At 44.2% G+C, this 26,086-nt stretch overlaps 1 protein-coding gene across 1 annotated transcript; it reads left to right on the plus strand.

Annotated features, from left to right (window-relative positions):
- LOC119933592 (T-cell surface glycoprotein CD8 beta chain-like) lies at positions 1-24,128 on the plus strand. Its single transcript, XM_038753140.1, has 6 exons — positions 1-149; positions 8,149-8,511; positions 11,623-11,715; positions 16,612-16,701; positions 18,574-18,610; positions 23,285-24,128. The coding sequence occupies exons 1-6, from the start codon at positions 89-91 to the stop codon at positions 23,295-23,297; spliced, it is 657 nt and encodes a 218-aa protein (XP_038609068.1). The 5' UTR covers positions 1-88; the 3' UTR covers positions 23,298-24,128.
- Positions 24,129-26,086: the final 1,958 nt, after the last annotated feature.

The raw sequence follows: 26,086 nt of genomic DNA on the forward strand, positions 1-26,086 counted from the left end.
CCACATCACCTCCTCCAGCTGGTCCTCCCAGTCCTCGGGCTGGTCCTCGGTCCGGTCCTCTGGCTGGTGGCGGCGGCAAGCAGGCAGGATGCAGCGGTGTCTGTGGCTGTGGCCCTGGCTGGGCCTCTTCCTCTCGGTGCAGGTCCCGGGTAAGAGCGAAGCCAGCAGGCCGGGGGGCATCGAGGGATGGGGGCATCCAGGGGCCCAAGGCCCGGGGGACAGGCAGAAAGGGAGGCTGCGGCCTACACCTTGGCCAAGGAGCAGATGGGATGCCCAGCCGCCCAGGAAGATGCCAGCTCTGCGGGCAGGGAAGGAAAGGCTAAGACACAAGAGAGTCGTGAAATGTTTCCTTATCCTGACCTGTAGAGCGCTAAATCAATCAATCAGTCAACGGTATTTATCGAACGCTTACTTAGGCAGAGCACCGTAATAAATGTTTGGGAGAGTACAAATCAACAGAGTTGGTGGGCACGTTTCCTGACCCAAAATGAGCTTACACATCTAGAAAGTCAGAAAAAGTTTGCATTGCAATGTCTTCGAGTCTCTCTGCATTTCACAACTCTGGGTTTTAGGTCAAGAGATTTCTCCGAGCCGGCCCTAACACAAAACACGTAGGATAACTGTGGCGCTTGTTTAACGAATACTTGGGCCTCACGTTGCTTTAGCACCCAAAATCTGTCTGTGTGCATATGTGGTAGGGTGAGGTATCCAGAAACTATACAAAACACCATTTCTGATGTTTGGCTAACTGGGTCACTTCAGGAAGAACGTGACGTGAAAAACTGAGAGCCAAGCCAGAACATTTCTGCTACAAACTAATTCAGAGTGTAACGAGCTACACCCTCATGCCCCCCCAGCCACATTTTGAGAAATTCAGATCAAAGTCAGGTTTAGATAAGGAACAGACAAAATCTCCAGCATGTGTATTCAGATTTCTTGAACTTCAGAGTCTGAAAACCCACCAAGGGGGATGTTTAAGTTGCGGTTGGGTAAAAAATAGAAGCCCACAAATAAAGACCTCCTCGAGGCCGCTGAGAAGTTATTTGTCCCAATAACATTCATTCAATCGTATTTATTGAGCGCATACTGTGTGCAGAGCACTGTACTAAGCGTTTGAGAAGTACAAGTTGGCAACATATAGAGACGGTCCCTACCCAACAAGGGCTCACAACAATCAGAAAGAAATGACACATCGGAATGAGGAAGATCAGACAATATGGTTATTGCAAATTTGCAGGTCCGGACTTGGTCTCGAATGCGGGGCAAGTGGAAAGCCAGAGTTCTGCATGCCTTCTCCAGCCCGTAAACTCTTTGTGGGCAAGGAACACGTCTACCTACTCTCCCAAGTGCTTAGTACAGTGCTCTGCTCACAGTAAATGCCCAATAAGTATCCCTGATTGATTGTTTGATGGGGTACTTGAATGTGAATTTCATTCCCAGCACTGCAGGGGACCTCAGACTAGAGTCACTGAGTGGCCTTGAGGAAGCGCTCACAGAATGAGCTCACTGTGGGCAGGGAAGGTGTCCGTTTGTTGCTATATTGTACTCTCCCAAGCGCTTAGTACAGCGTTTTGCACATAGTAAGTGCTTAATAAATATGGCTGAATGAATGAATGGCCTCTGGAATCTCTCCCAAACTCTCATGTCCCATTTCATCCTGTCCCGGTTATTTAATCCTGCTCGAGGTCTGCTCTTATTTTATTTGTTGGTTTTGAACATTTAAATGTGAAATAAAACCAGGGCAGAAACTCATCCTTAGTGATCTGGAAGAGACACTCATTGGTATCCAAGTCTATTAGTCTCCGGGATGTTGTAAACTCCCTGAGTGATCAAGTCTTTCAACTCTACTGTACTCTCCCAAGTGTTTAAGCGCTTAGTACAATGCTTTGCACAAAGTAAACGCTCAATAAATATGATTGAATGAACGTCTACTACAGTGCTCTTTACAGAGCTAGCCCTCAATTCATTGCTTGTTGTCAGGTGCCGCCATGAATTTTAGTCCAGATTTTTAGGTTTCACTCCTGCTGGGGTTATTGGTCACATTCAAAATATTTTAGGTTTCTGGACACTGATATGTGAAGCCCACAAATGAATGGCAATCAATCAATGGTATTTATTGAGCGCTTACTACGTGCAAAGCACTGTACTAAGCACTTGGGAGAGATCAGTACAAGACAATTAGCAGACATCTTCCCTGTGATGTCTGGACAATGATTACAGAGAGAAATATATTGTTGTTTCAGAGAAGATGGCGCCCTTCTGAATATGTGTTTTTTTTAGACTCAGAAGATGATAATAATAATAATAGCGGTATTGAAGTGCTTATTACGTGCCAGACACTGTACTAAGCTCTGGGGTAGATACAAGTTATTCAGGCTGGACTCAGTCCCTGTCGCACATAGGGCTTCCAGTCTCATGGTAAGCTGCATGGCCTAGTGGAAAGAACCCAGGCCTAAGACTCAGAGGATCTGGATTCTAATCCCGACTCTGCCAGCGCGACCTGGGACAAGTCATTTAATTGTTCTGTACCTCAGTTTCCTCATCTGTAAAATGGGGATTAGGACTGTGACCCCCATGTGCAAGGAACGTATCCCAACTTATTAGCTTGTATCTCTCCCAGCACTGAGTACCATGCCTGGCACATAATAAATGCTTAACTAGAACCATAAAAATAAATATCGTGGTGAATGTTAAGCCAGCTGGGACATTCCACTCACTTATCCTCTCTGGGTCTGATTCGCCATTTGTAGAATGAAGATAATAATGTCTTGCTCGTGACCTGGGACATTTTTCTGTGCCATCACTGTTTAAACCTACCCTGCATTGGAGCCTGAAACTTTGGGCTTCTCAAAACAGTTAACGTGGATTTTATAGAACTCCGTGTCAGAAGTAGTCACTAAAAGGCAGGGAACGTGTCTACTTACTCTATCATATTGAACTCTCCAAAGCACTGAGGATAGTGCTTTTCTATAAATTCCATAGGATTTTCTATAAAATTCATATTAATCGTTTGGGGAGGTGGGCCACAAAGTGGTGAGTTAAAATAGATTATCGAGCCCGGATTCATTATTGATATCCCCGTGAGCTGGAAGCCCGAACTTCCAGGAGTCAGAAGGACCTGGGTTCTAATTCCAGCTCCACCGCATGTCTGCTGTGTGTCTTTGGGCAAGTCATTTCTCTACCTCAGTTACCTCATCTGTAAAAAATGGGGAGTGCGAGCCCAATATGAGACAGGGACTGTGCCTAACCATGATTACCTTGTCTCTACCCAAACAGTGCTTAGAACGGTGCTTGGCACTTAGTAAGTGCTTAACAAGTACCACAGTTAGTATTATTATTCCAGACTGTGATGTGAACCAAACTTAAATAATGATGGTGTGGGAAAAAAGTTAAAATCGAGAAGGTTTTAAGAAATGATGAGCCTCCCGCCACCTCCCTGGAAGTCAACAGCTTGGAAACTCAGACCAAGAGGAGAAAATCGATCAATTGACTGTACTGATTGAGCGTTTATTGGGTGCAGATAATTGTATTAAGCACCTGTGAGAATAAAATAGAGTTGGTAAACATGATTCCTGCCCCCAACAAGCTTACAATGTTGTGGGGGACAGAGGCAATAAAATAAATTAGAGATAGATAAGTTCGTTATGGGCAGGGTAGTGACTGCTAATTCCATTGTACTGTTCTCTCCTGAGCACTTAGTACAGTGCTCTGCACAAAGTGCTCAATAAACTCCAATGATTGATTGATTAATAATAATAATTGCCGTATTTGTTAAGCACTTACCATGTGCCAGGCACTGTAGTAAGTAAGCGCTGCAGTGGATATAAGGAAATCAGGTTGGACACAGTCCCTGACCCACATGGGGCTCACAAACTTAATGCCTGTTTTGCAGATGAGAGAACTGAGGCACAGAGAAGTGAAGTGACTTGCCCAGGGTCACACAGTAGGCAAGTGGCGGAGCCTGAATTTGAACCCAGGTCCTTCTGACTTCCAGGGCCAGGCTCTATCTACTAGGCCATGATGCTCTGCACACAGTAAGCGCTCAATAAATACGATTGAATGAATGAATGAGTAGACATTCCCTTCTCAGTCCCTTCTGCATCGTCCTGACTTGCTCCCTCTGTTCATCCCCACTCCTAGCCTCACGGCACTTAAGTACATATCTATAATTTTTTTTTCATTTTCATGTCTGTCTTTCCCCCATCTGGATTGTAAACTCATTGTGGGCAGGGAATGTGTCAGTTTGTTGTTGTATGTACTCTACCAAGCGCTTAGTATAGTGCTCTGCACACAGTAAGTGCTTCCCCTCCTTCCTCTCCCCCTCCTCCCCCTCCCCATCCCCCCACCTTACCTCCTCCCCCTCCCCACAGCACCTGTATATATGTATATATGTTTGTACGGATTTATTACTCTATTTATTTTACTTGTACATATTTATTCTATTTATTTTATTTTGTTAATATGTTTTGTTTTGTTGTCTGTCTCCCCCTTCTAGACTGTGAGCCCACTGTTGTGTAGGGACCATCTCTATATGTTCCCAACTTCTAATTCCCAAGTGCTTAGTACAGTGCTCTGCACACAGTAAGTGCTCAATAAATACGATTGAATGAATAATAAATATAATTGGATGAATGAATTAACCATTCAATCAATGGCATTTATTAAGAGTTTACTGTGTGCAACACACTGTACCAAGCATATAATTTTTTTTTATATTCATGCCTGTCTCTCCCCATCTAGATTGTAAACTCAACGTGGGCAGGGAATGTGTCAGTTTGTTGTTGTATTGTACTCTCCCAAGTGCTTAGTACAGTGCTCTGCACACAGTAAGCTCTCAGTAAATAGGATTGGATGAATAATAATAATAATAATAATAATAATAATAATAATGGCATTTATTTATGAAGCACTATGTGCAAAGCACTGTTCTAAGCACTGGGGAGGTTACAAGGTGATCAGGTTGTCCCACGGGGGGCTCACAGTCTTAAACCCCATTTTACAGTTGAGGGAACCGAGGCCCAGAGAAGTGATGTGGCTTGCCCAAAGTCACACAGCTGACAAGTGGTGGAGCCGGGATTTGAACCCATGACCTCTGACTCCAAAGCCCATGCTCTTTCCACTGAGCCATGCTGCTTCTCTAATGAATGAATTAATCAGTCGATCAATGGCATTTATTAAGCGCTTACTGTGTGCAACACACTGTACCAAGCATGGATAGAGGTGGTTGAAACAGTCCCTGTCTCCTCTTCAGTTTAGACAGCGGGCACTTATCACAGGCCCTTTTTTCCCTCCCTTCTGCTTCCAACTGACACATTCCCTGCCCGCAGTGAGCTTAGTGAGAGAGAAAAGGTCAGAGTCAGAGGTCATGGGTTCAAATCCCGGCTCCTCCACTTGTCAGCTGTGTGACTTTGGGCAAGTCACTTCACTTCTCTGGGCCTCAGTTCCCTCATCTGTAAAATGGGGGTGAAGACTGTGAGCCCCCCGTGGGACAACCTGATCACCTTGTAACCTCCCCAGCGCTTAGAACAGTGCATTGCACATAGTAAGTGCTTAATAAATGCCATAAAAAAAGGTGGGTCTTAGTCAGGGAAGACCTCCTGGAGGAGATGTGCCTTCAATAAGGCTTTGAAGCGAGGGAGAGTCACTTTCGGATTTGAGGACACCGTGCATCAGTGACCTCATCTGTAAAATGGGGATTAAGACCGTGCCAGGCGCTGTACTGAATACTGGGCTAGATACAAGGTAATCAGGGTTGTTTGTTAAGCACTTACTATGTGCCAAACACTGTTCTAAGCACTGGAGTAGGTACAAGTCAGTTAGGTCAGTCACAGTCCCTGGCTCACCTGGGGCTCATGATCTTAATCCCCATTTTTCAGATGAGGTAACTGAGGCCCAGAGAAATGAAGTGATTTGCATAAGGTCACCCAGCAGATATGTGGCAGAGCAGGTATTTGATTCCAGGAGGCCACACTTTTTCTCCCGCCTCGTCTCTTCCCTCTCCTCAAGTCCTGCTCTGCTGATAGTGACTTTCTTCACCCTTTCCCTGTGGGTCAGCAAGAATGAGTGAGCCCCTTGTTGTGTAGGGACCGTCTTTATATGTCGCCAACTTCTACTTCCCAGCGCTTAGTACAGTGCTCTGCACACAGTAAGCGCTCAGTAAATACGATTGAATGAATGTGGGATAGGGACTGTGTCCAACCCGATTTGCCTGAATCTGCCCCAGCGCTTAGTACAGTGTCTGGCAGACAGAAAGCGCTTATCAAATACCATTTAAAAGGGGGCTGCAGCCTGCCTCCAGGTTAGTTGGGCAAGTTACAACTTTATCCAGCCGTTAGCAGCCAATTTTCTGGTTGCTAGTCGACTGACCCAGACTGAGCCCCCTTTTTCCTCTCCTCCTTCCCCTTCATAATAATAATAATAATAAAGTATGGATTTATTACTCTATTTATTTTACTTGTACATATTTACCATTCTATTTTGTTAATGACGCGCATTTAGCTTTAATTCTATTTGTTCTGACGACGTGACACCCGTCCACATGTTTTGTTTTGTTGTCTATCTCCCCCTTCTAGACTGTGAGCCCGTTGTTGGGTAGGGACATGTTGCCAACTTGGACTTCCCAAGCACTTAGTACAGTGCTCTGCACACAGTCAGCGCTCAATAAATACGATTGAGTGAATGAATGAATGAATATGCTGAGTACCAGGTCTGCCTGGAGTAGTATCCATGCTCTTCTTGTCTGCCTTCTCAAGAAAAATGTCCTTTACCTTCTTTGCTGCTACTTCAGGAGAAAGCTGAAGACCTAATAAAAACTGTGGCACTTGTTAAATGCTTACAACATTCAAAGCATGTGTCTATTATTCTCTTGTACTCTCCCAAGTACACAGTCCAGGGTTCTGCACATAGTATAAAACTTCCCTCTCCCAACCCAAAAGCACTTACGTACATGTCTGTAATTTATTTGTTTGTATCAATGTCTGTCTCCCCACCTCCAGACTGTAAGCTCGTGGTGGGCAGGGAATGTGTCTGTTTTTTGTCGTATTGGGCTCTTCCAAATGCTCTGCACGCAATAAGCGTGCAATAAACACGATTGAATAATAATAATGATGATGGCATTTATTAAGCTCTTACTATGTGCAAAGCACTGTCCTAAGCGCTGGAGAGGTTACAAGGTGATCAGGTTGTCCCACGGGGGGCTCACAGTCTTCATCCCCATTTTCCAGATGAGGTAACTGAGGCACAGAGAAGTTAAGTGACTTGCCCAAAGTCACACTGCTGACATGAATGAACGTACGTAAGCGTTCAGTAACTACCATTGATTGATTGGTGAAGTGCTTCTTTACCAAAGGCTCTAATAAGGATGAGGATATCTGGAATAATAATAAAAACAATTATTCATTCATTCAATCGTATTTATTGAGCGCTTACTGTGTTCAGAGCATTGTACTAAGCACTTGGGAAGTACAAGTTGGCAACATATAGAGATAGTCCCTACCCAACAGTGGGCTCACAATCTAGAAGGGGGAGACAGAGTACAAAACAAAACATATTAACAGAATAAAATAAATAGAATAAATATGTACAAAATAAATAAAAATACATAGAATAAATATGTACAAGTAAAATAAATAGAGTAATAAATACGTACAAACATATATACATATATACAGGTGCTGTGGGGAAGGGAAGGAGGTAAGGCGGTGGGGGGATGGAGAGGGAGAGGAAGGAGGGGGATCAGTCTGGGTAATTATGGTATTTGGTAAGTGCTTACTATGTGCCAAGCACTGTTCTAAGCTCTGGGGTAGATACAAAATAAGTAGGTTGGGCACAGGGACTGTGTCCAAAGTGTTTAAAGTGGTTCAAAGTGTTCAAAGTGTTAATTCTCATTTTATAGATGAGGAAACTGAGGCACAGAGAAGTGACTTCCCCAGTGTCACACAGCAGACAAGTGGCAGAGCTGGGATTAGAGTCCACATCCTCTGATTCCCAAGCCCGGGTTCTTGCCACTAAGCCACGCTGCTTCTTGTGTGCACAAGTTATACAACAGTGACAATTCATTGGGTTTATGCCATGCTTTCGTCTCTATCAGACTTTCCAACGCCCCAGGGAAGTGATTGATATTATCTCCGTCCGTTCTTCTTCCCCAAGGTGCACCCCGCACTCCACTTCTATTAATGAGTGCAAATCCCCGCTTGGTCCGAAAGCATTCGAACGTGACAATCACTTGTGAGGTGAACCACTCCCCGGAGACCAGTACGGTCTACTGGTTCCGTCAAACCCTGCTTCCCCGAGAGATCAACAGCAACGAGTTTCTGGCTTCTTATTCTGGGATGGGATCGGTCTACGGCAATGACTCTTTCCAGGCCAGGGCCACCGTGTCCAAGAAGCAGGATAGGAACGCTTACGTTCTGGAGCTCAAAAATGCGACTATTTCGGATAGCGGCATCTATTTCTGCTGTGTCATCCAGTCTCCCGCGTTCATCTTCGGACCCGGAATCGACCTGAAAGTGGGTAAGAGCTCTCTCCGCCTGGTTTTGAAGGCCCCAAAGGGGCATGGCTGTTCCTGAAGGGGATGGAGGAAATGATATACGTTTCCTGCCCAGATCTGGTTCCATTCCGGGCTTCGGCCGCAACTGGCACAGAGTAAGCGCTTAACAAATACAATTATCATTATTATTATTATTATTATTATTAAGAACTCTTTGCTTCTAGAAATGCAGATAGAGCTAGGTAGGGAAATTGATGGGAAACTACTCATCAATTGATGGGAAACTACTACTGGAAGTATACCCAGTGAATTATAAGAGGTTAAGAAGAAAATACATGGTGTGAAATTGCTCTGGGAGAGGAGAAAAAGTTAATCCGCCTCGCCTGCAAAATCATTTTTTTAAATGGTATTTGATAAAGCGCTTACTATGTGCCAGGCAATGTACTAAGCGCTGGGATGAATACAAGCAAATCGAGTTGGACACAGTCCCTGTCCCACGTGGAGCTCGCAGTCTTAATCTCCGTTTTATAGATGAGGCGGAAGAGGCACAGAGGAGTGAGGTGACTTGCCCAAGGTCACACAGCAGACAAGTGGTGGAGCAGGGATTAGAACCCATGACTTTTTGGCTCCCGGGCCCATGCTCTAGCCACTACGCCATGCTGCTCCCCACCTGTTTGCTTAATAAGAGCTGTTTGCTTCTAGAAATATAAATAGAGCTAGGTAAGGGAGTTGATGGGCAACTACTGTCTTCTAAGTATACCCAGAAAATTCTAAGAGGTTAGGAAGAAAATATATTGGGTAAAATTCCTTTGGGAGAGGAGAAAGCTTTAATCCTCCTAGACTGTAAACTCGGTATTTTTTTTTAAAGGTATCTGTTAAGCGCTTACTAAGTGCCAGGCACCACGCAAAACGCTGGAGTAGATTCAAGACAATCAGGTTGGCCATCGTCCATGTCCCACATGGTGCTCACGGTCTTAATCCCCATTTTACAGATGAGATAACTGAGGCATAGAGAAGTGAATTGACTTTCCCAAAGACCACACAGCAGGCAAGCGGCAGAGCTGGGATTAGAATCCAGATCCTTCTGACCCCCAGGCCCCAGGCGCTATCCTCTACGGCGTACTACTTTTCGTTATATGTATTTACCATCTCCATTATATTGTCCTCTCCCAAGAGCTTAGTCCAGTGCTGTGCACACAATAACTGCTCAGTAAATACCACTGATACCACTAAATACCATTTTCGGCCTCAGCTTCTTTTTCCTGAGCATTTACAGTCTTAAAAACTGAAGGTAAAGAAGAGTAGCAAAGAGCAGATACCAATCAGTGGTATTTATTGAGCCCTTTTTGTATGCAGAGCCCTGTATTAAGCACTTGGGAGGGTACAATATAATAGAGTTGGTAGAAATATAGGCTGCCAAACTATTGCATGAGTTTTCCTTCAGTTTTCCTTCACATGGAGTTCATCAAGAACATAACCCCTATGTTACAGGAGAACTATATCTCAATCAATCAATCAATGGTATTTATTGAACACTTACTGCATTCTGAGTACTCTTAGTGCCCAGAACAAGCTTACCCTCACTGGGCCCCAATTATCAAGCCCCAAGAAAGTACTAATTATTATTATTACATTTAAGTGCTTACAATATTTGGAGAAGCACCATGGCTCAGCATAAAGAGCCCGGGCTTTGGAGTTAGAGGTCATGGGTTCAAATCCCAGATCCACCAACTGTCAGGTGTGTGACTTTGGGCAAGTCACTTAACTTCTCTGTGCCTCAGTTCCCTCATCTGTAAAATGGGGATTCAGACTGGGAGCCCCCCCGTGGGACAACCTGATCACCTTGTAACCTCACCAGTGCTTAGAACAGTGCTTTGCATGTAGTAAGCACTTAATAAATGCCATTATTATTATTATTTGTCAAGCACTGTTCTAATCTCAGGGGTAGATACAAGGTAATCAGGTTGGACACAGTCCCTGTCCCACAGTCTTCCATTACTAGTCGTAAAAGTTATTTCAGAACCTGATTATTTACGGACTCTGGAATACAAATTCTCATTTTACTGATGGAGAAACAAAGCCCCAGAAAGATGATGAGATTTGTCTGAAATTCTGCTGTAAACAGTAGTAGCAGGCTCATTGAGAAGATTCATCATCGGCATCCAAGAACATTTATTAAGCACTGACAATGGAAGTCAGTCATTTGGTTCCTGTTCTCTAGGAATTTATACTCTACATGATCAAGAATGAGAATTCCATTTGTCTATCGTGATTATGGTTCCTTCATACTTTTTTATAACAGCATTTGTTAAGCACTTCTTACGTGCCAGGAACTAAGCACGGGGATTGATACCAGCTAATCAGGTTTACACGGTCTGTGTCCCATGTGGGGCTCAGAGCCTTAATCCCCATTTTACAGCTGAGGGAACTGAGGCCCACTAAAGTTAAATGACTTGACCAAGGTCACACGACAGATAAAAATAATAATAATAATAATAATGATGGCATTTGTTAAGCGCTTACTATGTGCCGAGCACTGTTCTAAGTGTTGGGGTAGGTGCAAGGTAATCAAGTTGTCCCACGTGGGGCTCACAGTCTTAATCCCTATTTTACAGATGAGATAACTGAGGCACAGAGAAGTCAAGTGACTTGCCCAAAGTTACACAGATGATCAGTGGCGAAGCCGGGATTAGAACCCATGACCTCTGATCCCAAGCCCATGCTCTTTCCACTATGACATGCTGCTTCTCAGAGGCTCATGCTGCTTCTCAGTCATACTGACTAGTTTTAAAGTATCTGTGTGTCTTAGTTGTCTCCCCATCCTCTTCCTCAAATATAAAAGTAAATTGACTACGTCCCATCTCCAAAAGGCCCCGGAGGGTTTGAAATACAAAAACAGTCTCAGTACATTAAGTTCTTTTCGTTTCATATCTTTTTCTTCCTAGAGTTATAAAGCCGTTATGATATCCCCTACATCCAGAATATGTTTCCTTATTGCACTTCTTGCCCTAGTCATGGTAGTAGGAATGATATTTATTCAGCACTTCCTGGGTGTGGAGCACTGTCCTAAGCGCTGGGAAAGAGCGCTACTTTTTTTCACAAGCAAAGAAATAATCTCCGAATTCTTGTTTTAGTTGAGAACTTTCCCACCACAAAGCCCACCACAGTCCTGACAACACGAAAGAAAACCTGCAGACCCAAGCCCAAGGATCAAGTTGAAAAAAAAGGTATGCTCTGCAATACTTCTGGGCACATTACTCTCAGTTCAGGAGGGTTTTTTGTTGTTTTTTTTTCTTAATGCTACCCATTAAGCACTTACTATGTTCCAGGCACTGTACTAAGCACTGGGGTAGATACAACATAATAAGGCTGGACACAGTACTTGTCCCACATGGGACTCACAGTTTTAAGTAGAAGAGAGAACAGGCACTGAATCCCCATTTGATGGATGAGGTAACAGAGGCACAGAGAAGTGAAGTGACTTGTCCAAGGTCACCCAGTAGACCAGTGGACCATTTGTCAGGTTGGATAGTGCTAAAATGTAGTTGTGATCCCTCAGGATGAATTATATCTACATTCTTTTGTGTTTCACTTTCCTGAGCTCTTGGCACAGTGTTCTGCACACAGTAAGTGTTCGGTAAATGCCACTAATTGATTATCCTGTGCAATCCTACAGTGCTTTGAATCTGGAAAAAAACTAGTTCTCCAGTCTCCGCCATATGTACATCCACAATGAAGAATGAAAATCAATTAATCAGTGGTATTTGTTCAGTACCTTGTGTGGGCAGAAAACTGAACCAAGTCCTTGGAAAAATACAGAAGAGGAAAAAGACATGATCTCTGCCCTCAAGGAGCTTGCAATTGTTTAGGATTTTTTTTTTACCTGTAACGGAAATGAAAGGAAGGAGTAGATGGAAATAGCCATTCTAAGATTTGGATTTTACTCAGTGAGAACTGTAAATGCACTAGAATTAGAACCCACAACCTCCGATCCCAAGCCTGTGCTCTTTCCACTATGACATGCTGCTTCTCAGAGACTCATGCTGCTTCTCAGTCATACTGACTAGTTTTCAAGTATCTGTGGATCTTAGTTGTCACCCCATCCTCTTCTTCAAATATGAAAGTTGACTACGACCCATTTCCAAAAGGCCCCAGGGGGGCTTTGAAATACAAAAACAGTCTCAGAACACTAAGTTCTTTTCGTTTCATATCTTTTTTCCTTCCTAGAGTTATAAAGCCGTTATGATATTTCTTACATCCAGAATATGTTTTCTTGTGGCACTTCTTGCCCTAGTCATGACAGTAGGAATTCACTCATTCACTCAATCGTATTTATTGAGCGCTTACTGTGTGCAGAGCACTGTACTAAGCTCTTGGGAAGACGGTATTTATTAAGCCCTTCCTGGGTGCAGAGGAAGTCTTTTCTCCCTATAACATCCCTAAGCTATCCATCAAAGGATCTCGAGACCCTTTAAGATGCAACCTGGTTTAAACATTGATATTGTCTTAAGCTGTCCAGTCGTGTCCTACCCATAGTGACACCATGGACACATCTCTCCCTTAGTACAGTGCTCTGCACACAGTAAATGCTCAATAAATACGATTGATTAATTGATTGATCTCTCCCAGAACACCCCACTTCCATCTGCAATCGCTCTGGTAGTGGATCCATAGAGTTTTCTTGGTGAAAATATGGAAGTGGTCTACCAAGTAAACAAGTCTCTACCCTCTACTCTCTCCCACACCGCTGCTGCCCAGCACAGGGGAGTTTTGACTTGTAGCAGATTATTTTCCCCTTGCTAGCCACTGCCCAAGCTAGGAATGGAATGGGCAGGCCTCTGTTTGATTCTCCCTCCTGTAGTCATGACTGGTAGAGTACTGGACACTTAAAAGTTTCTAAGAATCAGGTCCCCGCCTGCATTCGTTCTTCTAATAATAATTGTGGTAATCATTAATTGTTTACTATATACCTAACACTGAACTAAGCACTGGGGTAGATACAAGATCATCTAGTCCCACATGGGGCTCACAGTCCAAGTAAAAGGGAGAAAAAGTACTGAATTGCCATTTTACAGATGCAACTGAGGCCCAGAGAAGTGAAGTGTTTTGCCCAAGGTCACACAGCACCTAAGTGGCATAGCCAGGATTAGAACCCATGTCCTCTGATCCTTAGGCCCGTGCTCTGTCCTTGAGATCACACTGCTTGTCATAGGCCACATCCCATGTCGATCCCCCATTCTTTGGGATATGTCATCTTGGAGGTTTCCTCCTCAGCTCAAATTTAAGATGATGAAGGCAAGAGCCCCTTGCCTTTTTCTGGAAGCCCACCCGCTCTCCCGCTGCCTAATTTCTCAGGCCCCGGGAGCAATACCACCATCTCACCCACCTCCTCCCCAGAGAGTCATCTTTGATTTCACACTAATAATAATAATTATGGTATTTGTCAAGCACTTATTATGTGCCAAGACTAACCTCCCTGTTGCTGTCCAATCAGTCTCCTCTACCCGTCTCTCGTGGCTAGAGCACGGGCCTGGGGGTCAGAAGGACCTGGGTTCTAATCCCGACTCCTCCACAGGTCTGCAGTGTGACTTTGGGCCAGTCACTTCACTTCTCTGCGCCTCAGTCACCTCATCTGTAAAATGGGGATTAAGACCGTGAGCCCCATGTGGGACAACCTGATTACTCTGTATCTACCCCTGTGCTCAGAACAGTATTTGGGACATAGTAAGTGCTTAACAAATACCATCATTATTATTATTACCACTTCCCTTCACCCCAACTCTGACCTTCCCTACTTCACCAAGTCTCCACATGGATACAGACCCACTCCCATCTCAGTTCTAGAAAGTTTACACTCGTGGTCAGTAATGAACTATTCATTCATTATTTTTGTCTCTTGCCTATTCCACTGTTTCCGTGACACAGCTGTGCAAATTTAACTCTGTTTTATCATAGTGGTAGGTGTGAGAGTTGTCTCTTCTAGACTGCAAGCTTCTGGAGCTTCAAAACCATATTACCAATCAATCAACCAATCATTCAATTGTATTGATTGAGCACTGACTGTGTGCAGAGTGCTGTACAAAGCACTTAGGAGAGGACAATATAACAATAAAGAGACACTTTCCCTGCCTACAGAGAGCTTACAGTCCTAGAGGGGGAGACAGAACCTAGTATAAATAAATATTAATTTGAATTTTTATAGGATACCAGCCCTAGGCACATAAGAGCCCTTAATGAGCAGTAATAATAACGATGGTGATGATATTTGTTAAGCACTCACTATATGTGCCAAGCACTGGAGTAGACACACCATTTGCATAGGTTGGTGACTCCCGTGGGAATGCAATTTGTGTAGCCCACCTGGCCAGCTGGGGGAAGCCCCATTGGCGCCGTTTACTGAACAGGAATTCACTCACTCATTCAGTTGTATTTCTTGAGCCCTTGCTGTGTGCAGAGCACCGTACTGGGCGCTTGGAGGGTACAGTAAGGCAACAGATAGAAGCCATCGCTACCCAACAATGGGCTCACAGTCTAGAATTGACCCCTTTCCCGGTTCTCCTGTCCTCTCCTGGGACAGGGCGGGGAGATGGGTCGAGCAGAAGCGTCAGATGACGCATTTGGGGCATTTTAGATCAACTGCCCAGATTATGTATTTGAGAATCTTCGGCCTGAATGACTTCTTTTTGGGATTTCTGAAACACTTAACAGGTATCAAGCCCATTTCCAAGCACTGGGTTAAGTTCAGGTTTATCGGGTCAAATGCACTCCCTGTCCCACATGGGGCCTTTATCCTCTCCCCCTCGTCCCCCTCTCCATCCCCCCCATCTTACCTCCTTCCCTTCCCCACAGCACCTGTATATATGTTTGTACATATTTATTACTCTATTTATTTATTTATTTATTTATTTTACTTGTACATATCTATTCTATTTATTTTATTTTGTTAGTATGTTTGGTTTTGTCTCCCCCTTTTAGACTGTGAGCCCACTGTTGGGTAGGGACTGTCTCTATATGTTGCCAATTTGTACTTCCCAAGCGCTTAGTACAGTGCTCTGCACACAGTAAGCGCTCAATAAATACGATTGATGATGATGATGATGGCATCCCAGAGGTGGAAACTGAGGTCCAGAGAAGTGGAGTGAATTGCCCACCGTCATACATCAGGCAGCTGTCACAGTCATGATGAGAAGCCAAGTCTGTCTGATTTCGACTTGGGATGGCCTGGCCCCAGATCGGAAACCCTGGCTTCTGCCCCCTCCACCCCCAATACCCCAGCGGGAGCAGACACCTGCCCTTCCCACAACGCTCCGTCCCTCACTCGCTCACTCCTTTTCTCCCACTTTCCCACTCTCTCCTTCTTTCTCCCTCCCACACTATTTGAATCACGTTATGGAAAACCAGGATATATGTCTATGGATTATCCTCCAAATATCTCCTTTGTCAAGTGTTGGAGTCCAAATTTAATGTTGCCAACAATCTGAATTTAAGGCCAACCAATCGATTTAGCTCACGTAAATAGCGCCAAAAACGCAACCTCCTCCAGGAGGCCTTCCCAGACTGAGCCCCCTTTTTCCTCTCCTCCTCCCCATCCCGCCTGCCCTACCTCCTTCCCCTCCCCTCAGCACTTGTATATATTTGTACAGATTTATTACTCTATTTACTTGTACATATTTACTATTGTATTTTCTTAATGATGTGCATATAGCTTTAATTCTATTTGTTCTGATGATTTTGACACCTGTCTACATAGTTTGTTTTGTTGTCTGTCTCCCCCTTCTAGACTGTGAGCCCACTGTTGGGTAGGGACTGTCTCTATATGTTGCCAACTTGTACTTCCCAAACGCTTAGTACAGTGCTCTGCACACAGTAAGCGCTCAATCAATATGATTGATTGATTGATTGATTAAATGACTTTCCCAGGGTCCCTCAGCAAGTAGATGGAAGAGATGGTATTAGAACCCAGGTCCTCTGACTCCCAGGACTTTTCTCTTTCCACTAGGCCACGTTAATATGTGTTATCAGGTGGTGAGAATAATGTGAATTCAAGGTATTAGCCAACTCTGTTGAATGTCAACCTAACTGCGTAATTCCATCTCTCTTCAAATCACGATTTTGTGCCTCAGGTCTCTCCTGCATGACTCTTCCCCTCGTCCTCCTGGTGGGATGCTTCTCTGTCCTGCTCATTTCTCTGATTGTGACCATCCATTTGCACTGTAAGTGTTTCGGAGACCAAAGAGCAAACAAATTGCCCGATTTTCAGCTCACTGAAGCAGTCACTGCTCGTAGAATCACTGAATCACAGAACTGGAAGGGACTTTCCTAATGATAATAATTCTGGTCACGCAGCAGACTAGTGACGGGGTCGGGATTAGAACCCAGGTCCTTCTGGCTCCCAGCCCCGTGCTCTAACCTCTAGACCACACTGCTTCTTAAGGTAAAGGCAGGACACCTTGGGAATCTACAGGGATTCATGGTGGGGGGGATAGGGTTCTTAATAATAATCATAATTATTATTACTATGGCATTTGTAAGCTATGTGCCACGCAAGATTCTAAGCTCTGGGGTATGTACAAGTTAATCAGGTTGGAAAGGACACAGTCCCTGTCCCACATGGGGAATCACACTCTTAATCCCCATTTTACAGATGAGGTAACTGAGGCCCAGAGAAGTGAAGTGACTTGCCCATGGTCACACAGCAGACAAATGGCAGAGCCGGGATTAGAACCCAGGCCTTTCTGCCTCTATCTGTTTAGTCCATGCTGCTTCACCAAGATGGGCAGGGATGGCTGCAGATTGTCACTGGGCAGACAGAAAACAAAATGTTGGGGGGGGAAGACCAGGGATTCGCTCAAGTGGAATTTCTCATTTATTTATTTATTATGGTATTTGTTAAGCACTTAATAACGATAATGACTGTGGTATTAAGCACTTACTATGTACCAGGCACTGTACTGAATGCTAGGGTCAATACAAAGTAATCGCATTGGACACAGTTCCTATGCCACATAGGGTTCACAAGTCTTAATTCCCATTTTACAGATGAGGTAACTGATGTACAGAGAAAATTAAGTGACTCATCCACAGCAGTCAGGATAGAAACCAGATCCTCCAACCCCTAAGCCCCTGCTCTTTCCACTAGGTCACGCTACCTCTCTAATAATAATAATAGTGATTATTTATAATAATGATGGTGGTATTTGTTAAGCACTTACTATGTGCCAAGCACTGTTCTAAGCATCAGGTTGTCCCACATGGGGCTCACAGTCTTCATCCCCATTTTACAGGTGAGGTAACTGAGGAGAAATTAAGTGATTTGCCCTAGGTCACACAGCAGACAAGTGGCGGAGCCGGAATTAGAACCCATGTCCTTTGACTCCCAAGCCTGTGCTCTTGTCACTAGGCTATGCTGCTTCTCATAAAAATAGTAATCATGGACTTTATGAAGCAGTCACTCTGTGCTAAAGCACTGTGCTGCTAAATTCTGGGGTAGACACAAAATTGTCAAAATGCAATTAGAGAAACAAAAGTCTGAATTATTTTGGAGTTAACCAGTACATTTTATCATGACAAGATCCCGGCTCCTCCCCTTGTCTGCTGTGTGACCTTGGGCACGTCACCTCACTTCTCTGGGCCTCAGTTGCCTCATCTGTAAAATGGGGATTGAGACTGTGAGCCCCACGTGGGACAGGGACTGTGTCCAACCCGATTTGCTTGTATCTATCCCAGCTCTTAGTATAGTGCCTGGCACATAGTAAGTGCTTAACAAATACCATAATTATTATCATCATTGGCATTACGAGGAGAAGAAGGTAGCTATGCAGCTCTTCCTAGGAAGAAATTATTAAAAGCACCTTCTTTAGCCAGTCCGTATTTCTATTATACTGTTTTAATGATTATTTTGCATTCCATAATTTATTTACCAAGCACAACCAGTTGTTTTGATGGGTGTTTGAAGAAACAAAGGTTTCCGACCAACTGGCTAGAAAAATATCAGACAAGAGGAGTAGACAAAGAGACTAAAATGACTCCCTAGCTCACAGAGTTACCTTTCAAACCTGATACAGTTTTCCCATTTCTTCTTTCAGGCTTGTGGAGGAGAGCCCGGCTTCGATTCCTCAAAAAGTAAGTCATTGGGGGCCCCTCAAAATCCCATTCAGACTTTCCTCCTTCTCCTGGGACCATATAAATAATGTCAGTGATTGTTCAGGGATTAATATTAAAAGTAAAAACCCTCCTAAATTCATATCTCCTCCAAGAAGCCTTCCAGGATCAGCCTCTCATTTCCTCTTTGCCCTCCTTTCTGCATCACCTGTGCATGTAGATCTGTACATCTTAAGCAGTTGATTCATTCATTCAATCGTATTGAGTGCGTACTGTGTGCAGAGCACTGTACTAAGCTAATAGAACAATAAACACACATTATGTGACCACAATGAGCTTGATATTCACCCCAACCCTAACCCCACAGCTCTGACATACATGGCCCTATACTCTCTAGACTGTAAGCTCATTGTGGGTGGGCAATGTGTCTCTTTATTGTTCTATTGTACTCTTCCCCAAGCACTTAGCACAGTGCTCTGCACAGAGTAAGTGCTCAAAATACGACTGACAGACTTACTCTGCCTCTTCCTCTGTGCCTCATTTGCTTTAACGTCTGTTTCCCCCAACTCGACTGTAAACCCTGGTATCACGTCTACCAATTTTCTTATACTGTCCACTCCCAAGTGCTTAGTACAGTGCTCTGTACACGGTAAGCACTCAATAAATAGCACCGATTGGTTGCTTTGAATGCCATGCTGTCTTTCATCTGAGTCCCCATGATATTTCTAGCCTCTGATTCTTGGGAGGGAATGGATGTTATGGCTTCCATTTTTTAAAATGAGTCAACTGAAGGAGGAATCTCCCAGTCTCAGATTTAGATATGTTAATATTCTCAGTCATCATTAAACACCGTGTGTCAAATATGCCCTCCCGGCATGGAATGATTTTAATTTGTGACAAGTGACCCAGGCCTTTTCTTGGTTGGGTGCAGGGAGCAATCAGTCAGTCAATGGTAATTATTAAGCGCTTACTGTGCACGGAGCACTGTACTAAGTCCTTGGGGGAATACTAAACAATACATTTGGTAGATGTGATTCTAGTCAGTCAGTAGGTCAGTCATATTTATTGAGTGCTTACTGTGTTCAGAGCACTGTGCTAAGTGCTTGGGGGAGTACAATACAACAGTAGACACACTCCCTGCCCACAATGAGCTTACAGTCTAGAGCAGGGAGAGACAGACATTGATAGAAATAAATAAATTATAGTTATGCATATAAGTGCTGTGGGGCTGGGACGGGGATGAATAAAGGGAGCAAGTCATGGCGATGCAGAAGGGAGTGGGAGAAGAGGAAAGGAAGGCTTAGTCAGGGAAGGCCTCTTGGAGGAGATGGGCCTTCGGTAAGGCTTTGAAGCAGGGGAGAGTCATTGTCTGGTGGATCTGAGACGGGAGGGCTTTCCAGGCCAGAGGGAGGACGTGAGTGAGGGGTCGGTGGTGAGATAGATTAGATGGAAGCACAGTGAGAAGGTTAGCATTACAGAGAAAAGTGTGTGGGCTGGGTTGTATTAGGAGAGTAGTAATAATAATAATAATAATAATGGTATTTGTTAAGCGCTGGGGCGGGGAGGGGGGGGTACAAGGTGATCAGGTTGTCCCACATGGGGCTCAGAGTCTTAATCCCTATTTTACAGATGAGGTAACTGAGGCACAGGGAAGTTAAATGACTTGCCCAAAAGCACACAGCTGACAAGTGGCAGAGCCGGCATTAGAATCCACTACCTCTGACTCCCAAGCCGGTGCTGTTTCCACTGAGCCACGCTGTTTCTTAGTAGCGAGTAGAGAGTAGCGAGGTGAGGTAGGAGGGGGCAAGGTGATATGAGGAGGGAGGGCATTCCAGGCCAGAGGCAGGATGTGGGTGAGAGGTGGGCGGTAAAATAGCCGAGGTTGAGGTACAGTGAGCAGGTTGGCACTAGAAGAGCGAAGTATGTGTGCTGGGTTGTAGAAGGAGAGAAGTGAGCAGAGATAGGAGGGGGCAAGGGGACTAAGGGTTTTAAAGCCCATGATGAGGAGTTTCTGTTTGATAAGGAGGTGGAAGGGCAACAACTGGAGTTTCTTGAGGAGCGGTGAAACACGGCCTGAACGTTTTTGTGACAGCAAGCACTCAAATCTGCCAAATGCTGTCTGGTACACATTCCACAACAGGAGACTTTGGGAGTCTCTCTTTATGGGGCCGAGGGCTCCATTATGTCATTGCTCTAAGAAAGGGTGAAAAGACATTTGATTCCAAGAAGGAGAGAGGAGTTGCAAGCCCTTTAAAACAATGAAAATAGGGGTTCAGCTTACTCCAAGGAGATAACGGAATAAGAAATGGTAATTGTAAAGGATCTTTGGGGTAGGAGCTTTTCAATCAATGGAGATGAAGAAAGCCAGTTAAAAAAAAGAAACTTACTATTAAGCTGATTAGCCCCCTGCGAGACTTTAAAGAGCAAATTGAGTGTTGACACCGTGTTGCTTTAAGCACACTGAAGCGGCAGAAGAGTATAGCCGGCAGAAGAGTATAGCCGGGAGACTTGAAGATAGAGAATCAGTGTTGCCCAGCGGATAGAGCACAAACCTGGGAATCAGAAGGACCTGGATTCTAATCCCAGCCCCACCACTTACCTGCTGGGTGACCTTGGGCAAGGTACTTCACTTTTCTGTGCCTCAGTTACCTCATCTGTAAAAGGGAGATTAAGACTGTGAGCCCCATGTGGGATATGGACTGTGTCCAACTTGGTTATCATGTATCTACCCTAGCTCTTAGTACAGTGCCTGGCACATAGTAAATGCTTAACACATACTATTAAATAAATAAATGGAAACAGAAGCCCTGAGGAGAAATATCAATCAGCTGTATTTATTAAATGTTACTGTGTGCAGAGTACTGTGCTGTTTGGGAGGTAGAAAATAACAGAATTGATGGACATCTATATGAGAATTAAATGCAATGTAGCTGAAAGAGTGGGTGTCCTTTGATTCCTAGAATGTTAGGAGGGTTGGGCCGGGGGGGAGTCAGGCTAAAGAAATCTCAAGAACTCCCCTAAAAAGAAAAGAACCTTCAGCAGCCCAAGCAAATGGGGGTCTGACCTCTCCTCTAGACTGTAAGATCATTGTGGGCAGGGATTGTGTCTGTTTATTGTTATATTGTACTCTCTCAATTAGTACAGTGTTTAATAAATACGATTGACTGACTGCCCTCTCCTTGCAGCTTCCCAGAGAGGGGCTTAAGGCAATCCCTCTTGATGGCTCATTTCAGTAAATCTCAGTCCTTTCATCTAGTCTAAATCCCGAACACACAGCCTGGCGCAGTGGATAGAGCACAGTCCTGGGGGTCAAAAGGTCTCGGGTTCTAATCCCGGCTCTGCCACTTGTCTGCTGTGTGACGTTAGGCAAGTCACTTCACTTCTCTCAGCCTCAGTTACCACTTCTGTAAAATGGGGATTGAAATTGTGAGCCCTGTGTGGGAAAGGGACTTTGTCCAGGCTGATATGTTTGTATCCACCACAGTATTTAATACGGTGCTTGGCACATAGTAAGCGCTTAACAAATATCATTATTATTATTGCATTTATTAAGTGCGTACTATGTGCAAAGCAATGTTCTAAGTGCTGGAGAGGTTACAAGGTGATCAGGTTGTCCCACGGGGGGCTCACAATCAATCCCCATTTTACAGATGAAGGAACTGAGGCACAGAGAAGTTAGGTGACTTGCCCAAAGTCACACAGCTGACAATTGGCGGGGTCGGGATTTGAACCCATGGTCTCTGACTCCAAAGCCCGTGCTCTTACACCACTGATCTTGAAAGTTACCTAGAATGATTGTGTGGCTGAAAACTCCAATTCAGTATCCACCCTTCACCTCTCTTCCCTCCCTCTTCCTCTTTCCTTCTCCTCCTTCACACTATGCACCCAAACGGGAAGCTTCTTGTTGGATGTCAAACTTAATGCTCGCAGTGCCTGGTGCTGTTTTTTCTTTTGCCTCCTTTTCTTGTTCCTTAACTAATCAATCACTACTATTTTTTGAACACCTATTATGTGCATGATATTAAGTGCTAGGGAGAGTTCTATAGAATTAGTAGATGCAATAGAGAAGCAGCATGGCTCAGTGGAAAGAGCACGGGCTTTGGAGTCAGAAGTCATAGGTTCGAATCCCGGCTCCGCCACATGTCTGCTGTGTGACCTTGGGCAAGTCACTTAACTTCTCTGAGCCTCAGTTACCTCATCTGTAAAATCGGGATTAAAACTGTGAGCCCCACGTGGGACACCTTGATCCCATTGTATCCCCCCAGCGCTTAGAACAGCGCTTTGCATGTAGTAAGTGCTTAACAAATGCCATTATTATTATTATTCCTCCCCTCAAGGAGCTTACAATCCAGATCCTCGTGGATTTTATAGCTAGGAGAAGTGGCTATGTAGATGAGCGAGTGCTTTTTTTTTTTCTTTTAGTCATTGTACTTCTAACCATTTAAGCCATTTGTTTGGATTGACCCTCAGGTGGAGCAGTTAGGCCCATATTAATAATGAATCCTCCTTTAATCAATCAGTGGTATTTATTGAATGCTTACAGTGCTCAGAGCACCATACCAAGTACTTGAGAGAGTACAACACAACAGAGATGGTATATACGTTCCCTGCCCACAACGAACTTCCGCGATTCTTTGTCTGATTTCCTCTAGTGGTTACGAACTGAGGTTAATCTCCTGACTTTCTGTTTTGCAGCATGCAAATTTAAGAAGAAAATTTTCCTGAATATCCATCAACCCGATCCTTTGGAATAGAGGCTCAAGATCTGAAGGTGACTATTCAGAGAGCGGTCAGCTAATTTTCTCTGTGCAACGAGGCTGCTGACGCTGATCTGCTCCCGGTCACTTCCATGGGCCGTATCTGTATTTTCAACGGTCAGCGGGATTCACTTACAAAGCAGAGCTTCAGAATCTAAAGGCACTTTCTGTCACTCACCGTGTTTATTTATAGATTGTATATGAAATATAACACACGATACAAATACCATATCCTGTTACCTGCGGAAAGATTCTCAGACTTACTTCGGCCCAAAGCCTTTGATATTGGTCATTTGGCCACCATAAATTTACTGACGGCGAAAGAGCAGTCCCATCAGATACTCTAGCATCATGTAGCCTGATGGCAGTGTTTAATCCCCAAAGCAATTTCCTAAACAGAATGCTTAATGCAGCCATTTGGAGCTAAACCAAGAACATGTGGTCAATTTTGCCATGTTGCCAGATCGCCACAGCAGTATTTCTGTAATTTTGGTTTCATTTTAATCATAGAATTGTGTCTGACAGTGTCCTGAGCTTCCCTGCTCCACTTTCTTCTCATTCTCTCAGCTTCCAAACTGAAAATATCTTCGCTGTAAAAATAAAGCCAGAAGCTAATTTGGACCAAGACGTTGGGCCCCAAAGTGGTTGCTGGTTTGGCTTAAAAGCAACAGGACCTGAGGGTGAAAAGTTTTTGATAGAACAGTTGAAAGGAAAATTGAGAATAAAGAAAGATAAAATGTCTTTGTAACCAAATTTAAAGGACCGGTTTGTTGGGGTTAGGGGGGTGGTATTACAAGGGGTCTTTCTGGATGGAGAGCTTTAAAGAATGTATTGAATTATTCCGTGGGTAACTAGGATATCTTGGTGATAAAGGACTCTGTTACAAAGACATTTTGTTGTGGTTTGAATTTATGAACTATATCTTTCTAATGAAGAACTACAGCACTTAGGTCCCTTCTCATTTCCCCGTATATTAGCCGTGAAATTAAGGGAGTAAATATCAGTGTTTTTATTTTATGCCCAGAGGATCCAGGCTCTCAGACTTTAATGGATTTCGCCCAGGTCCCTCAGGGTCTCATGGAGAAATTTAATATCTTGATTTATCTTCTAGACTTCCACCATTTCAGCTACCATGGAATCAGGAGTGTCACTGTATAGGAGAGAGGCAGTGTTACCTCCTACAGCCACCAGTGTACTTTAAGAGAATATTTAGAAATGTGTTCTTGTGTCCCAAGGCCATGAGAGGGAAATATTAAAGAGCAAATGATAAAGCGTCTGCCCCACACAGTTTACAGCCAAATGAAACAAGAGAGTACAACTACAAGTGGGCAATGGTTAGTTGGATTTATTTAACTGCAATAGAAAGTCTTAGAATAATTGTGGTATTTGTTAAGCGCTTACTATGCACCAGGCACTGTACTAAGCACTGGGGTGGATGCAAGCAAATCAGGTTGGACACAGTCCCTGTCCCACATGGGGTTCACAGTCTTAATCTCCATTTTACGGTTGAGGTAACTGAGGCACAGAAAAGTAAAGTGACTTCCCCAAGATCACCCAGCAGATAAATAGCAGAGCTGGGATTAGAACCCAGGTCCTTCTGACTCATTCATTCATTCATTCAATTGTATTTATTGAGTGGTTACTGTGTGCAGAGCACTGTACTAAGCGCTACTCCCAAGCCAGTGCTCTATCCACTAGACCACTTTGCCACTGAGCCAACCACCTAACCAGAAGTTAGTCCAGAAGAAACCAAGACAACGAAATAAAATAGGGCACATCCCTGCCCAAGATGGCCATTTTGTGGTTCTCTGCACTTAATTACCAGAACCAACCTCAGTTCCAATTGGTTAAGGTTAACAGCTTTCTCCTAGCTTTACTCCCTTCCCCACCCCAACACCACTTAATTTGTTCATTTCAACATAACAGAGTAGAGTTCAGCAAAACTGTTTCCCTTGAGAATTGCTGTCCACAGTTCCTTTTCCACTTGCGATCTCGTTTGGACTCCAATTCATACCCAGGGTTTGCCGTGACTTTCAAAATGCCCCCTTGCCTTCGTCAATTGCTATTTATGGAGTGCTGTGCAGCGCAACATAACACACAAAAATGACAGCCCCAGCCCGCGTGGAGCTTATACTCTATAAAATCAAGACGTCCGGAGCTAAGCTTTTTTTCCCTTTTAACAAGGCTTGTTATTTCTTGTTTTTTACACTTGTTGGTATGGAGGCCAGGAGGTTTCAAAGTATCATACGGTTGGAAAATACCGTCCCAGAAGGTGCGAAGAGATGGAGAAAATCACCTCCCAAGGCAAAAACCATTCAAACAAACTGGTCCCTTTGCAGGGGAGGGTCTCAGAACCAACTCCAAATTTGAGTGACATTTTAGCCCCCTCCAGCCCCAAGGCCATACCATGATTGTGCCCATTGGACAGATGGGGAGAGTGAGGGCCAGCTGTGTTATGCTCTGTCCAAGGCCGCTTAGCAGTTGACGGCAGAAGCCAGAATAGACTTTCAGCACTCCCTCACCGCCACAGCCTCAGCCGGTAGCCACCCCCCTTCCTTCTGAAAGCACATTGTTTATTGTTCGCAAGTTAGTTCTTTTTAATCGCTTTTCTTTTCATTTCTGTGGGAAATACACCTGCAGCCTGGATCGCTCAGCTCCAGAAGCCAGAGGATTGATGTGGCTTCATTCTTCTCCACCTGGTGGGTTTAGGGGCTCGAGGGATGAGCTGTGAATCCTAATT

Source organism: Tachyglossus aculeatus, chromosome 10 (assembly GCF_015852505.1).
Source record: "Tachyglossus aculeatus isolate mTacAcu1 chromosome 10, mTacAcu1.pri, whole genome shotgun sequence".
In the NCBI taxonomy this organism is placed as follows: Eukaryota; Metazoa; Chordata; class Mammalia; order Monotremata; family Tachyglossidae; genus Tachyglossus; species Tachyglossus aculeatus.

Bases quoted from the DNA above. Each gene is read 5' to 3' on its own strand.
- LOC119933592 (XM_038753140.1), top strand. From the start codon at position 89: ATGCAGCGGTGTCTGTGGCTGTGGCCCTGGCTGGGCCTCTTCCTCTCG. The intron at 150-8,148 runs GTAAGAGCGAAG...TTCTTCCCCAAG, and splicing joins CCTCTCGGTGCAGGTCCCGG to GTGCACCCCGCACTCCACTT. The intron at 16,702-18,573 runs GTAAGTGTTTCG...TTCTTCTTTCAG, and splicing joins TGTGACCATCCATTTGCACT to GCTTGTGGAGGAGAGCCCGG.